General features: G+C 47.9%; 1 protein-coding gene across 2 annotated transcripts in view; it reads right to left on the reverse strand.

Annotated features, from left to right (window-relative positions):
• Window positions 1-13,611, reverse strand: part of LOC126504186 (S-adenosyl-L-methionine-dependent tRNA 4-demethylwyosine synthase TYW1) — a 77,905-nt gene that overhangs the window by 40,162 nt on the left and 24,132 nt on the right. For both annotated transcript variants that reach the window (XM_050146269.1, XM_050146268.1), the window contains exons 10-13: window positions 12,694-12,812; window positions 11,299-11,408; window positions 2,930-3,107; window positions 2,178-2,313 (exon numbers count right to left, since the gene is read on the reverse strand). In XM_050146269.1, the coding sequence (XP_050002226.1) occupies window positions 2,178-2,313; window positions 2,930-3,107; window positions 11,299-11,408; window positions 12,694-12,812 (543 nt within the window). The remainder of the gene's footprint in view (window positions 1-2,177; window positions 2,314-2,929; window positions 3,108-11,298; window positions 11,409-12,693; window positions 12,813-13,611) is intronic.

The following is a 13,611-nucleotide window of genomic DNA, read 5'->3' on the forward strand; positions in this document are numbered from 1 at the left end:
ACACACACACACACACACAATAAAACTAAAAATAGCTTTAAAATGAAAGTTAATTAAAGTTACAGCCGGGCAGTGGTGGCACGGGCCTTTAATCCCAGTACTCAGGAGGCAGAGGCAGGAGGATCTCTGAGTAGGAGACCAGCCTGGTCTATAAAGCAAGTTCCTGGATAGTCAGGGCTACACAGAGAAACTTTGTCTCAAAAAAGAAAAAAATAAAGATCACATCTCATTTCTTTACTCGCTTCTTTGTAGCTCTCTTTATTAGCCCTCAGGTTCAACATTCAGCCCTTAACATTTTCAAGGTCAGAGATGAGCAAGGCAGCTATTAAATGTTCATCTGCGTGAATAGTGGGCCACTGCAAAGACTGGTTAGTTTAAACAGTAGGCACAGGTTGGAAAGATGCCTAAAGTCTGTAGAATGCTTGCTGTACAAGCAGGGAACACCTGAGTTTGACCCCCAGAACACACAAAAGAACTAGATGTGGTGATGTGTGCCTGGAACCCTAATGCTATAGAAACTCTGACCAATGTAGGGTCTCAGGTCAATGAAAGACTGCCTCAAAATAACCTGGGGAGCAGCCTCTGAGGTTGACCTCTGGCCTGCATACAGACACACGCAAACAAATAGTAACTCGTATAGAACACTCCCTTAGCGAGTATGTGATATAACTCCCTCAAGCCATCCCAGCACCTGGAGTTTGCCAAGCTAATGTTGCTTTTGGGTTTGGGGGTTTTATTTTTTTGTTTTGTTTTGAGGGGAACAGGGTCTCACTATGTGTCCCTGGCTGGCCTTGAATTCACAGAGAGCTAAATACCTGGGGCATAAAATTCAGTGACAAAGGACTTGCCAAACATATATATGGTCTCAGCTTCAATTCACAGCACAATGAGAAAGGAAAAAAAGAGTACACACAAGGGACAACTATTTCCAAGAAGACATTAAAACTTTTTTAAAAAGATTTGTACTATTATTTACATGTATGTTTGTATGACTGTGTGTGTGTGTGTACACATGCACGCATGTGCAAAAGTGCATAAGAGTGCAAGTGCCCACAGGAACCAGAAGAGACATCAGATCTCCTGGAACTAGAGGTGCAGGTAGCTGGGAACTGCTGGGAACTGACGTCCCTTCCTCTGCAAGAGCAGTGCAGGCTTCTAACCACTCAGACATCTCCCCAGTCCCAAGACATTAAAATCAGATGCTCTGACTTCAAATTACTCAGGAGCTCACACCGACACTCGGTTACTCAGGAGCCTACACCGACACTCAGGAGCTCACACTGACACTCGGTTACTCAGGAGCTCACACTGACACTCGGTTACTCAGGAGCTCACATACTCAATTCCAAAAATGTCTGGAAATCAGCTTTATACTTAAACGAAGGTTGTCTGTTGACATCCCAAGTAGGCACGCTGTATGCTGCTACCCAGCACACTGTACTATGGACCTTGTGGCGATGTTATTCTTTTTAAATGCATGACAGGAAGAAAACATCAAATGGACATAAAGTCAACACACTAAAGAGAAACCTGGTAAGAGTCATCACATGGGAAATGCCCTTTACACCTCAAAAAAATCTGAAGATTTTCTGAGCCAGAAAGTAAGTAAGCCAGAAAGCCAGTAAGGCTCAATGGGTAAAATTGAGAAATCCTTCCTCAACGAAGTAGAAGGAGAGAGCCAACCCCAAATACTGTCTTCATGCCTTGGTATGCGCCCATACACGCATATCACCCAATAATAATAAATACTTAAAAACTGAAGGTGTAAGACTGGAGAGGGCTTAGCAGTCAGCAGTACTTGCTGCTCCTGCACAAGTTTGCCGTCCAGCATCCACATGGGGAGCTCACAACTGCCTGCTACCCTCCTCTGGCTCTGAAAAGACGGCTCTGTGCCTTGGAGCATTAGTTGCTCTCGTAGAGGCCCAGATTCAGTCCCTGTCACCCGCACGGCCAGGGCCTCATACCCTCTTCTCAGCTCAATGTACAAGGCATGCACACAGTATACAAGCAGGCAAACACTCACACACATAAATTTTCAAAAAATAATATAAAGAAAAATCCAAAAGAAAAGCAAGTATTTTAATCTTTCCGTATTTTAAAGAAAGACGAAGTAAACACAACTCCATTCATTTCCCTTCCTTATTTACTCCTTTTTAGGATGACGTCAGAACTCTTACCTTTGCAGCTAAAGCTTTCAAACTGTCTAGGAACCGTTGCCAGAAATCTTTGAAGAGCGGGCGGTCGATCTTCTTCAGGCTGTCTTTGGTGCTGGCGTCCACGCTCACGTACAACTGAGTAACTGGTGTGAGGTTCCTTGGTAATGAAAAAGGAAACACAAGAGAAAATACTGCCTCCATCAGACCCCATGACATACAATCTATCGTCTGGAAGAGACAGCTCAGCACTGCTCTGGTCTAGAAGGGTCCATCCGGCCCACATGTCCAGAGCACCTATTTTGTTTTCTTTCTGGCAGAGCTAGGAATGGAAGCTAAGGCCATGTGCAGTTAGGGAAGACTCCACCCCTGAGCTACAGCCCAGCCACAGTGACTTCAGAATGCGACACAAGAGGGAAGTCTAATAAGCTGAAACATCACACTAATTATTTGAACCTGGTCCATCTTTGAACACTAGGTTTTAATGGGAAGATGAAACAAAGCCTAGTCTGAGACTTGCAGCCACGGCGTTGCAGTTGGACAGGGTCTCCTCATGAGTTCTGCCACGCGCTCACGCAGGTGGAAACTCCTAACTGTGTCGTGTCTGGATCAACGGGCCACCTGCATCCCCAGGTCACTAGAGGAATCTCCAAAGGACAGGAAATGCACCCGGCACACACACCTTATGTGAAGAGCACTGAGCCACCACACCCACGCTTCAGAAGAAGGAATGAGTGCCTCTAGCCTCACCTAGGCTGAGACGCCAGGCAGCTCACCTGATTTCCTCGGGGAATTGTGCATTGGTGACGAGGAAGCTGGAGATCCCTTGCTGGTGGAGCAGCTTCAAAAGCCGGTTGATCTCTGGGTACATTATGGGCTCCCCCACAAGTGACAACGCACAGTGCTTGACCTCCATCCCCTCTTCAAAACGCTCTGCCTTAAGCCCTGGCACACCTGAGAACCCAGGGAAGAGCCAAGTCAGAGCAAGGCACAGACACAGCGCGACACTTCCGCCACCAATGGCGCTGCAATTTTAGCGGAAACTCCTTCCCTATTTTTTTAAGGTTTATTTATTTATTTATTTATTCATTCATTCATTCATTCATTCATTCATTCATGTATACAACATTCTGCCTGTATATGCTTGCCAAAGGGCGTCAGATCTCATTACAGATGGTTGTGAGCCACCATGTGGTTGCTGGGAATTGAACTCAGAACCTTTGGAAGAGCAGGCAATGCTCTTAACCTCTGAGCCATTTCTCCAGCCCCCTCCTTCCCTATTTTTTGAAATGGGAGCTCACTTTGTGGCCCAGGCTGGACCAGAATGCTCCTGCCTCAGCCCCAGAGCCGTGATTACAGGAGCAAGCCACCACACCCACCTTAAAACTCAATTCTCACCAGGTGGTAGTGAGAACAGGCCTTTAATCCCAGCACTCAAGAGGCAGAGGCAGGTGGGTCTCAGCTGAGTTTGAAGCCAGCCTGGTCTACCAAGCACATTCTTGGATAGCCAGGACTACATAGTGAGACTCGGTCCCAAGAAAACAAAACGCTGGGGATGCAGAGACAGGAGAGTGCCTGGCTCAATGTCAGCCAGCCTCACCTACTTGGTAAGTTTCAGGTCCCTATCTCAAAACAAACAAACCAAAAAAATAAAATAAAATAAAAATAACAGGATGAGCAGAGCCTGAGGAAGGACAACTGCTTGTGAGCTCGAGCACACACACGTGTACAAACACACATACACAATCAGTGAGTATTGCCACTACCACCCCAACAATAACCAAGAACAGAAAATGTACTTGGAAATAAAAACATGAAGTTCCGCGCCCCCACCCCCTCCTGGGATCTAATCACCGCAAGGCAGGTCAAAAAGCTAAAAGTGACAGATGGCATCTGTGTGCCTGACACTCTGCATGTGCACTTCCTATCAGGATTTCTGAGGGAGAGTTTTTCTTGCGTTATCGAAATCTAAGATTTAACTCAAATAAATCCAAGTTTTAAATAAAACTTGATCCTTAAACTCAGTCTATGTTGCCAAGACAACCTAGCGCTGAGCCTAACGAGCCTGGTTAACTTTAAACTCCCCGTGAGCAGCAGAAGAGAAGGTGGATCAGCCTCCGACTCCGCCTGGGGAACAAGGAAGTGCTGGCTAGGCCTTGCGGGACTAGGCAGAGGCACCGGGCTCAAATCTGACTCTACGGAGGCCAGTCCAGTACCCAAGGGCTCTGGCCTTCTCTTCCCCAGCCAGTGCTTAACACGGTGACTGGAGAGGGAGAACATGAACAAGAATGAAACTAGGGGCTGCGGATGCGGCTCAGCTGGCCAAGTGCTTGCCCATCAGGCACTGGGGTGCACACCTATAACCCTAGCATTTGGGAGGAGGAGGCCAAAGGGCCACAATTTCAATGTTCTCCTCAGCTACATGGTGAGTGGGAGGCCAGCCTGAGCTACACGAGACTGGGAGGCAGCACACACACACACACAAACAAAACAAAAATAAATAAGTAAAAATGAAGGCTTGCTGGTGACACGGAGCAAGACGGTGAGAGTTGAGGGACCAGGAACATGGCTAGTGTGGTGTGAGCTGAGTCTATGTGGAAGGTACCACCAGCACGGGTTCTGCTGACCAGACACGTGCAGGAGAGAATAAGGAGGCCCACAGTGCGGTTTAGAGTGTGTGGGCAGAGCAACCGAACCCTGACCAAGAGACAAAAGCAGCAACCAAACCGACAAGGTAACCAGAATCCCGAGTGACATAGAAAGGGGAAGTACGCAGAGTGTTAAAAGTCAGACATGAAGCTGAACCGTCTGTCAGACAGCTGAGTGTATACGAAGTGTGCAAACGTGGGCTCTAAACGACTCTAAAAGAGAGAATGGTTTCCAGAAACAGCACACACACACACACACACACACACACACACACACACTCCAATTTACAAAATCTTAACCCTTCCGAGTTTTCCCAGTTTGGATGTTGCTAAGCAACTTCTGCACCGCTCCCTCATCCCCGCCAGCTTCCTCATCCTGAATCGTCACCAGAAAGTTCATCAGATGAACTAAGGAGCGAACTGAAGCAGGGCTTCAGGGTTCACCTGATGTTAGAACGGGCCACACGAACACAGCATGGCACAATGACACACTGCTCCCAACACAATATTCTTATTTCTTCTTGGTTACTTTGGACAGGGTCTTACTGTGAAATCCAAGCTGGCTTCAAACTATGAAGCCCAAGGTGTTCTGGAACCTGCTATCCTCCTGCCTCAGCCTCCTGAGTACCAGGTGAGTACATCACCATGCCTGGCTCAAGTATCTCCCATATCTGAAGTCGGGGCTAATAGGAAATGAAACATTCTCTTCTTTGTTCTCACAATGATAGAGGTCCTGGCTAAACATCTTGCTGGGAGCGACAGCCATGACAAACATTTGATGGAGACTTCACAATGTCAGGTGTGTGCACGTGTTTGCATTGGTGCACATGTAAGATCAGAGGGCAACATCTTCATTCCTCAGGCACCGGCCCTCATATAGAAACAGGGTCTCTCACAGCCTGTAGATGCCGAGGAAGCAAAGCCCCAAAGATCCATCTGCCTCTGTCTCCCCAGCACTGGGATGATATGCGCATGCCACTGTGCCCAGATTTCTTTTGTGGTTTGTGGGGATTGAACTCAGGGCATCAGCTTGTACAACAAGCACTGAACTATCTCCTCGGCTCCTACAACGTCAGACTTTTGTGTTCTGCCACTCCCCACCCCTTTCATAAATCACTTTCAGAAGACAGGGACTGGAGAGATGGCTCAGAGGTTCAGAGTACTTACTGCTCCTGCCACAGACCTGGATTTGGTCTGAGTACCCACATGGCAGCTTAAAACCCTCGGCAATTCCAGTCTGGGCAGTCAGGATTTTCTATCATAAAGGACAGAACAAGGAAGCAAGCTGCACACGCTCTCTGCACCTCCGTGCCGCTGACCGGCGTGGCCTTCAGCAGCCTTTTGTGTGTCTGTTCTAAGTATAAACAGGAACGCTAGCAACAAGTGTCTATTTCATCTGCATCTTAACCCAGGACCCAGGACGTTCTCAACAGTGCAGTCGCCCACTTCGTGACCCAGGGCTCACTCCCCAAGACTGTGTCCGCCCATCAGGGTGATGTTCAGCAGGGAGCTGCATTGAAGTCCTGACCCACTTTTGATCAATGTGCGGTTAATTGTGCATGTGTATAAAGATGCCAACAAGAGGCGTGAGAAGAAAGCCAGCTAATACCTGGGTGGAGGAGCTGAAGAGACAATGATTGCCCACCCAACCCAGAGCACAGAAGGGAAGCATCTGAAGAAGGAAAAAAAAAAAACACACACACACACACACAAAACGGCTCTAGGCTGGTCAGTGTGCTAATGTTAGAAAACCAGAGACAATGGGCAACAAGACCCATGACCTCAAAAGCAAAATCATGAGCTGAGCGGCCAGGCCTACTGGAAGGAGTGGGTGCCTCCCCAGCAGGGTGGGGAGCTGCTCTAGAAAACAAAGAATCTCAAGTCAGGATAAAAGACATTCTTTCGGTTGTTGTTGGGGTATGTTTCTTTGTTTTTGAGACATGGCCACATCTAGCCCAGACAGGCCTTGGATTTAATATACAGCCAAGGATGGCTTTGAACTCCTGATCCTACTGCCTCCACTTCCCCAGTGCTGGGATAACAAGTGTGTGCCACCACACCCAGTCTAGGGCTGGAGCCCAGGGCTTCAAGCGTGCCAGGCAAGCCCTCTCCTGGCTGAGCCACACCTCCAGGCTGACGTGCTATCTAAGAGTGTAGCTGTAGAGATAGGCTGGGTGGAGGAGCACCGACAGCTGCTAAGAGGAGAAAGGAGGACCTCAAGAATGGATATGCATGGCGGGTGATAAAGAGGAGGAGGAGAATGAAGCGGAAGAAGAAAAACTGTTTCTGAGAATTTCTGGTTACAGCATACAAATGCCATATTAATCTGCAGAGCCTAAATGACACTAATATGCTCCCTCTCTTCCCTTCTCTGTCTCTGTCCCCTCCACCCACCTCTTTTTTCAGTTTTATGAGGCAAGTCTCAAACTCACCATCCTGCCTCAATCTCCTGCAGGGAGACAGCGGGGCAGACACACATGCAGGCAACAACCCTATTCTGATGTCTCCCAATCAGCTTCTCCTATTGTTGACTTAGGAAAGGGCATAGTTCTAACAAGGAGGTGAGCACACATCTCCTTTTGGTGCGGTGTCTGGAGCCGTGGGTACGGTGGGGCAGGGAGAGGAGCAGCGATCCCTGAGGCCTGTGTATTACTCTACACCTCAGGAAATAAGCTCCCTCCAGGCCAGTCTCCAGGGACAGTTCAGACCCAGGGAGACCAGAGCTTCATCTTTAAGGGCAAGCTGTGAACCTGGATGCACGTCTGGAATCCCAGCATTTGGCGGGAAGCTGAGGCAGGAGGATGCAGTTCAACAACAGCCTGGCCTACATGGTGAGAATTTATCAAATAAATAACTAAAGCAAGCTGGCGCAGACTTTAGTCTCAACACTCAGAAGGCAGAGGCAGGCAGATCCCTGAGTTCGAGGCCAGTCTGGTCTACACAGTGAGTTCCAGTCAGCCAGAGCGGCATAAGACCTTGTTTCACAACGACAACTGAGTCAGCAAGATGGCTCGGCAGGTAACAAGCCTGGCAACCTGCATTTAAACCACAAGCCATGTAAAGGTAGGAGAACTGTCTCCATGAGTTATCCTCTGGTTTCCACACGTATGCCATGACACACACACACACACACTCACACAGCTACATATAAACAGACACAGACACACAAACACAAACATAGCATTTTTAAAAATTAGTTACAGGACTGGAGAGATGGCTCAGCAGTTAGAAGCACTTATTGCTCTTGCAAAATCTGGGTTTGGTTCCCAGTACCCTAACTACAGCTAGCAAGAGTGTGTAATTCCAATCCACGTTGTCTGACACCCTCTTCTGGCCTCTGTAAGTATTGCATGCCCATAGTGAACAGATACAAATGCAAATAAAAACACCTATACACATAAAACAAAAATAAATCATTTTTAAAATTCATGGAATAAAAGAGTCACCTGAGAAAACCCAAAGGAGAAACAAATCCCCTGATTTTCAAAAAAAAAAAAAAAAAAAAAAACAGTGACTAGGACTTATAAAGATTTGTTTTTGTTTTGTTTGAAACAGGATCTTACTACATAGCCTTGGCTGGCCTGAAACTCACTACATAGACCAGGATGGTCTTGAACTCAGAGTCTACATGTGCTGGGACCAAAGGCACATACCACACACCTGGCCTATGAAGATATTCATATAACAAAAGAACTTTTATTCATTTTTTTTGTTTTGGCTTTTTTTGTTGTTGTTGTTGCTGCTACATATGAAAAGAAACTGAAGACCTTGGTGCTGGAGGAGTCAAGACCACAAAGATTTAAGAAATGTCAATTCATCATCACTGACAGCTGTCATTCACTATTCTACAGAGGATGAGCTACGTGGATGGCTGTACTTACAGTTCTAAGTGAGTTTATCAGGTAGACAGCAAACCATAGTAAAAGCATACATAGCAAGATACAAACAGACAAAGGGACAGGGGCTCACAGTGTCGAGCAGAAACTGAGCAGAAGTCAAAGCAGTCAGCTGGATTCCAGACAGGACATTGTCTCCATGGCTAAGAGTCCAGTTTCTCTCTCTCTCCCCCAGTGCAGGCACGTTTATGTTGTGGGTGAACACTAGTCACCTCTGTTGGAAATGGATCACCTTCCAGCCATCCTCAAGGAAACAGTGGTTCACTCTTGGGCTGTTCTGCTGTTCCCTCCCCTCCCGGTCACATATCTGCGTGGGGATGGATGGGGGCTGCCCATGCACAGACAGGGGCCTTGGAGGACACGTCATACAAAGCCATCGAGCTGCAAGACCACCCATCTGCCCACAGCAGGCTTCAATCATGCACCCAAGTTCAACAGCACAGACTCCTGGAATCCTGTGAGAAGCACACAGGTGCTGGCCACAGCGACTCCTATCTGCCATTCCAGTACTCAGGAGGGTCAGTTCAAGGCCAGCCTGAGCTACACAGCAAGACCCACTTCTCAAAAATAGAAGAGAAGAGAAAGCAAACAAGAAGAGAAAGAATTGTACATTCACAGGCTGCGGCTCACTAGACTTCCTCTCTGGAAGGAGCAGCCGTCGGCGTGTGAGCAGCCCCAGATGGCTCTGACTCACAGGAGGGTCTGGAGCCAGCGCTCGCCAGTGGAGCCAAATATATTTAAGTATTTGGCAGAACCGAGCTGGGAAGCTAGAAAATGAAGGGCAGAGCTTCTGCCACCTCAATGTGGGAAATGTGGAAGATATTTTATTAAGAGCGCCCACTTCTCACGGGCCATTCACTCGGAAACCCTTTCCCAGACAACTCCACCTCAATGACCATATCTTTTTTTTTTTAATGTGATTACTATTTTTTTTTTCTCAGACTCACTATGTAACGAGGCCTAGAACTCCAGCCTGGCCTTTAAATCCAGAGATCCATATGCCTCCACCTCCTTCCTGCGTGCTGGGATTACAGGTGTGTACTACCACATCTACCTCATTTTCATTTTTAATTATGAGTATGGTTGTGTGTCTGGGGGAGAAGAGGTATGTGCACATAAGTATAGTTAGTACCTGCAGAGGCCAGAAGAGGGCACCAGAGCCCCAGAACTGGAGTGGGGGAGGGGGCTGTAAGCCACCTGAAGCAGGTGATGGGAACACACCTCAGGGGCACACACCAAACCGCTGAGCCCCTCTCTCTAGCCCCACAAAAAATGTCCACAAACCAAAGTATCAGTTCAGTTCACACAGCCACCTCATGATCACCATGAAGCAAGAGCAAAGGCTTTGAGGAATGAAGGCAAGTTATCTCTAAGAGAAACTTCGAGCCGTGTCTCACAAGAGACTAAGCTGTGCCTGGAATTGTTTAATTCTTCCATCTAATGGAAATAAAAAAGTTACAAGGGCCAAAATATACATCAAATACATCTATCATGGTTTGGCCTCCACAAAGACTTAAAGTAGAGTAGGAGACATGTGGATCCTTGTGCTCACGGATGAATAAGCACAGGGGAAACAGGAATGTTAAACACACAGGGTTGTATCTCCAAAGGACGAGATATAAACCTATTTCCAACCAGAAGGCTAGGAACAGAGGCGGTGAATAGCCTGGTGACCATTTCTGTTGTCTTGTGGCCAGGCCACACAAAATCCTCCCCCAGACCCTGTCGTGAGCTTGTTTATCTTGAGCCCGCTTCCTCAGTTACTCTATGGGACCCAACTTTATGGAAGAAGTCACTGTATGTTACTACTGTTCCCATACAGCCATGTCTTAAGCTTTGCTGTGCACATGGGACTGAGTTCCCTATCACCAGGAAACTCTTTCCAAATTGTGCTGTGCTCAATATGACTAAAATAAACTGCTCAGGGTCAGACTCTAGAAGTCTGAAACACCACTTACTGAGTCGAGTCGTGCTGAACTGAACGGCCTTATCTTTCACAGGTCCACTCTGCTAGCCATGGTGTTTGTAAAGACCCCGCATGGCGGGCTTGAGAGATGGCTCAGTGGTTAAGAGCATTGCCTGCTCTTCCAAAGGTTCTGAGTTCAATTCCCAGCAACCACATGGTGGCTCACAACCATCTGTAATGGGTCTGGTGCCATCTTCTGGCCTGCAGACATACACACAGACAGAATATTGTATACTAAATAAATAAATAAATATTTAAAAAAAAAAAAAAAAAAAAAAAGACCCCGCATGGCAAAGACAAAAATCCCACCGGAAGAGGGAAAGAAGCTATCTTCCATCATGCGGATCCAGGCGGTGCCGACTGGATTAGCATTCCTTTTCAGAGAGGATATGGCTCGGCTGGTGGAACTGGTGAAATGTTTGCCTAGCAATCTGAGGCCCTGCTTCCATCCTCAGCAGGGATAAAACCATCTGTGGTGATATATACACCTGTAACCACAGCACTCTGGAGACAGAGGCAGGAGGATCAGAGCGCCAAGGTCATGCTCCACCAAGTAGCAGGTTCAAGGCCAGCCTGAGATGAATAAGACTGCCTCAGAAAAAGAAAAAGAAATAAACAAACAAGCAGGCAAATACCTTTGAACTGTTTAATCATATTCTGATGGTTCTCGATGGCTTCCTTCACAATCAGTTCTGGCTGGTCCATCTTCCACCGCCATTCAGTGCCCACAGGATTGGTGTGGTGCCTGTAAACACAATGTGGAGTGCTAAGGCCTCCGCATCTGCTGTGACAACACAGCCCATCCAACAGAAAGCCAGAGTTGGTGGTCTGATAAAAGCCCCTCTGTTCAAAAGATTCTCCCTACTTTGAGTCACGGCACATGGCAGAGATGAGCGGAGAGAGGTCCTAGAGGTCCCTTGGCAACCTGCTCAGCTCTCAGCTCAGAGTCAATGTCAGGTACAGGTAGACCAAACACACTAACCTGATTCTGATTACTTATGTATAGGCATGTCTGTGGGTGTATGTGCACCTGTGTTGAGGTGTCCAAGAAGCCCAGGACAGGGTATCAGATCCCCAGAGGCTGGAATTATGGACAGCTGTGAATGGCCCAACATGGGTGCAGAAAAGCAAACTCTGGTCCTCCGGAAAGGGAATAAATGCTTCTGCTGAGCCACCTCCAGCTCCTCTTTCCTGCTGTTAGCCATGCTAACTGAATCCTGACACCAGCATGAGGTGACCTGTGGACTGACCATTCCTAAACCACACGAGGAGAGCAGAGGCGCTCACGGGTTAGAAGGGACAACCTACACCAAACACTGAGTTTCTCAGGAAGAGTGGGTGTGGCTTTTAGTTCTGCACTCCAGACTTTCATTTTGAGACAGACTCCCACGTAGCCCAGGCTGGCCTCAAATTCCCTAGGGAATTGAGGATAGCCTTGAGTTTCTGATCCTCCAGCCCCCATATTCCCAGTGCTGGAGTTACGGTGTGGACCACCATGTGTGGTTTCTGAAGTGTTGGGAATGGAACCAAGGGCTTCATGCATGAGAGACAAACACTCTACCACCTGGGCCACACCCACAGCACTTCTTAGTCTTCGGCAAGTTCTTTTTTCTTCACTGTTCCTTAGAATAGGCAAAACATATGGGCATCATTTCTTCCAGTTATGATGTTTCTCTGTGTATATCTGTGTGTGGTTACGTAAATGTACAGATGACTTCTGAAGACCAGAAGAGAGCATCCTATCTCGCTAGAGCTAGAGTTCCAAGTCAGTGTGAACTGCCCATGTGACAGCTCGGAGCTAAACTCAGTCCTCTCTCAGAGCGGAAAGTGCTCTTACCCACTAAGCCATTCTCCAGCCCCTAGCTGTAATGTTTAAATACAAATTCGGTTAACACCCTAACGACAGGACTACATGGGCTGACATGCCTCTGAGGAATTTCCTGGAGACCGCGCCACAGCACAGGGGCTGCGTCTGGCACACCCAGGGCAGTGCGCAGCATCTGGTCACCACCCTGTGCGCCCCCACTTACCGCCAACAGAAGACACACTTATTTGCACATGCCAAACTGGGGGTGGCCTCCATGCAGCGATGGCTCTCGATGCCGTAGAACGTGTGCTTGTAGCAACCTCCTCTGCCCCGCAGCATTGACTGTGACAAGCAGGAAACGCGCCATCATTTGAGTGAACGAACAGAAACGCAGCGCTAGGCGCTGCTTCTTTGCGTGCACGCTTTAGTCTTCTTATTTATCATTACCGCGTGTGTCAGATGTGGGGGAGAAGGCTCAGGCAGACCACGACACGCGAAGGTCCAAAGACAGCTTCGAGGAACTGACTCTTCCTCCTCCATGTGGGTCCCAGAGATTGAACTCAGGTCACCAGGCAAGACCTTTACCCTCTGAGTCGTCTCGTCAGCCCAAAGACATCATCTTAAGATGACACCGTAGGGTGAGATGGCTCTGTGGTAAAAACACTCAATGACTTGAGTTTGCTCCCCGTGACCCAGACGGTGGAAGGTGAACCAACTCCTCTAGGCTGTCCTCTGACCTCCACATGTGCTGAGGCATGCTCGCCCACACACACACCAAGTTAGTAAGTTAGTTCTGCTTGTGCTTTTCCCAGCGTGTGTCCCCACTGTCAGCTCCACTCTCTCATCCTCGTCCTGACCCTCCAATGGCACAGATGTTAGATGTTGATTGAGTAGCTCATTAGTCCACAAATCCCCAAGGCTCCACTTCCTGTTTTGCTTGCTTCATGTTTAATCTACTTTGATCTCTGTGGTTCAGACTGGGTAAATCCTATTGACTAGTCCTGGGTGCAAACTGTCCCATCGATCTTCTGAGATCAGAGCACACAGCCTGCCACCCCGCCTGACTGCTGAGCCCTCGGGAAGCCGTTTTATTCGTTTTTCTGCTTTCCTGTGGTATTGGGCCTTCCCCGTTGTTTTTCTA

The sequence above is a fragment of the Alexandromys fortis genome, unplaced genomic scaffold (assembly GCF_014885135.2).
Source record: "Alexandromys fortis isolate MF-2015 unplaced genomic scaffold, M_Fortis_MF-2015_v1.1 scaffold_56, whole genome shotgun sequence".
NCBI lineage: Eukaryota > Metazoa > Chordata > Mammalia > Rodentia > Cricetidae > Alexandromys > Alexandromys fortis.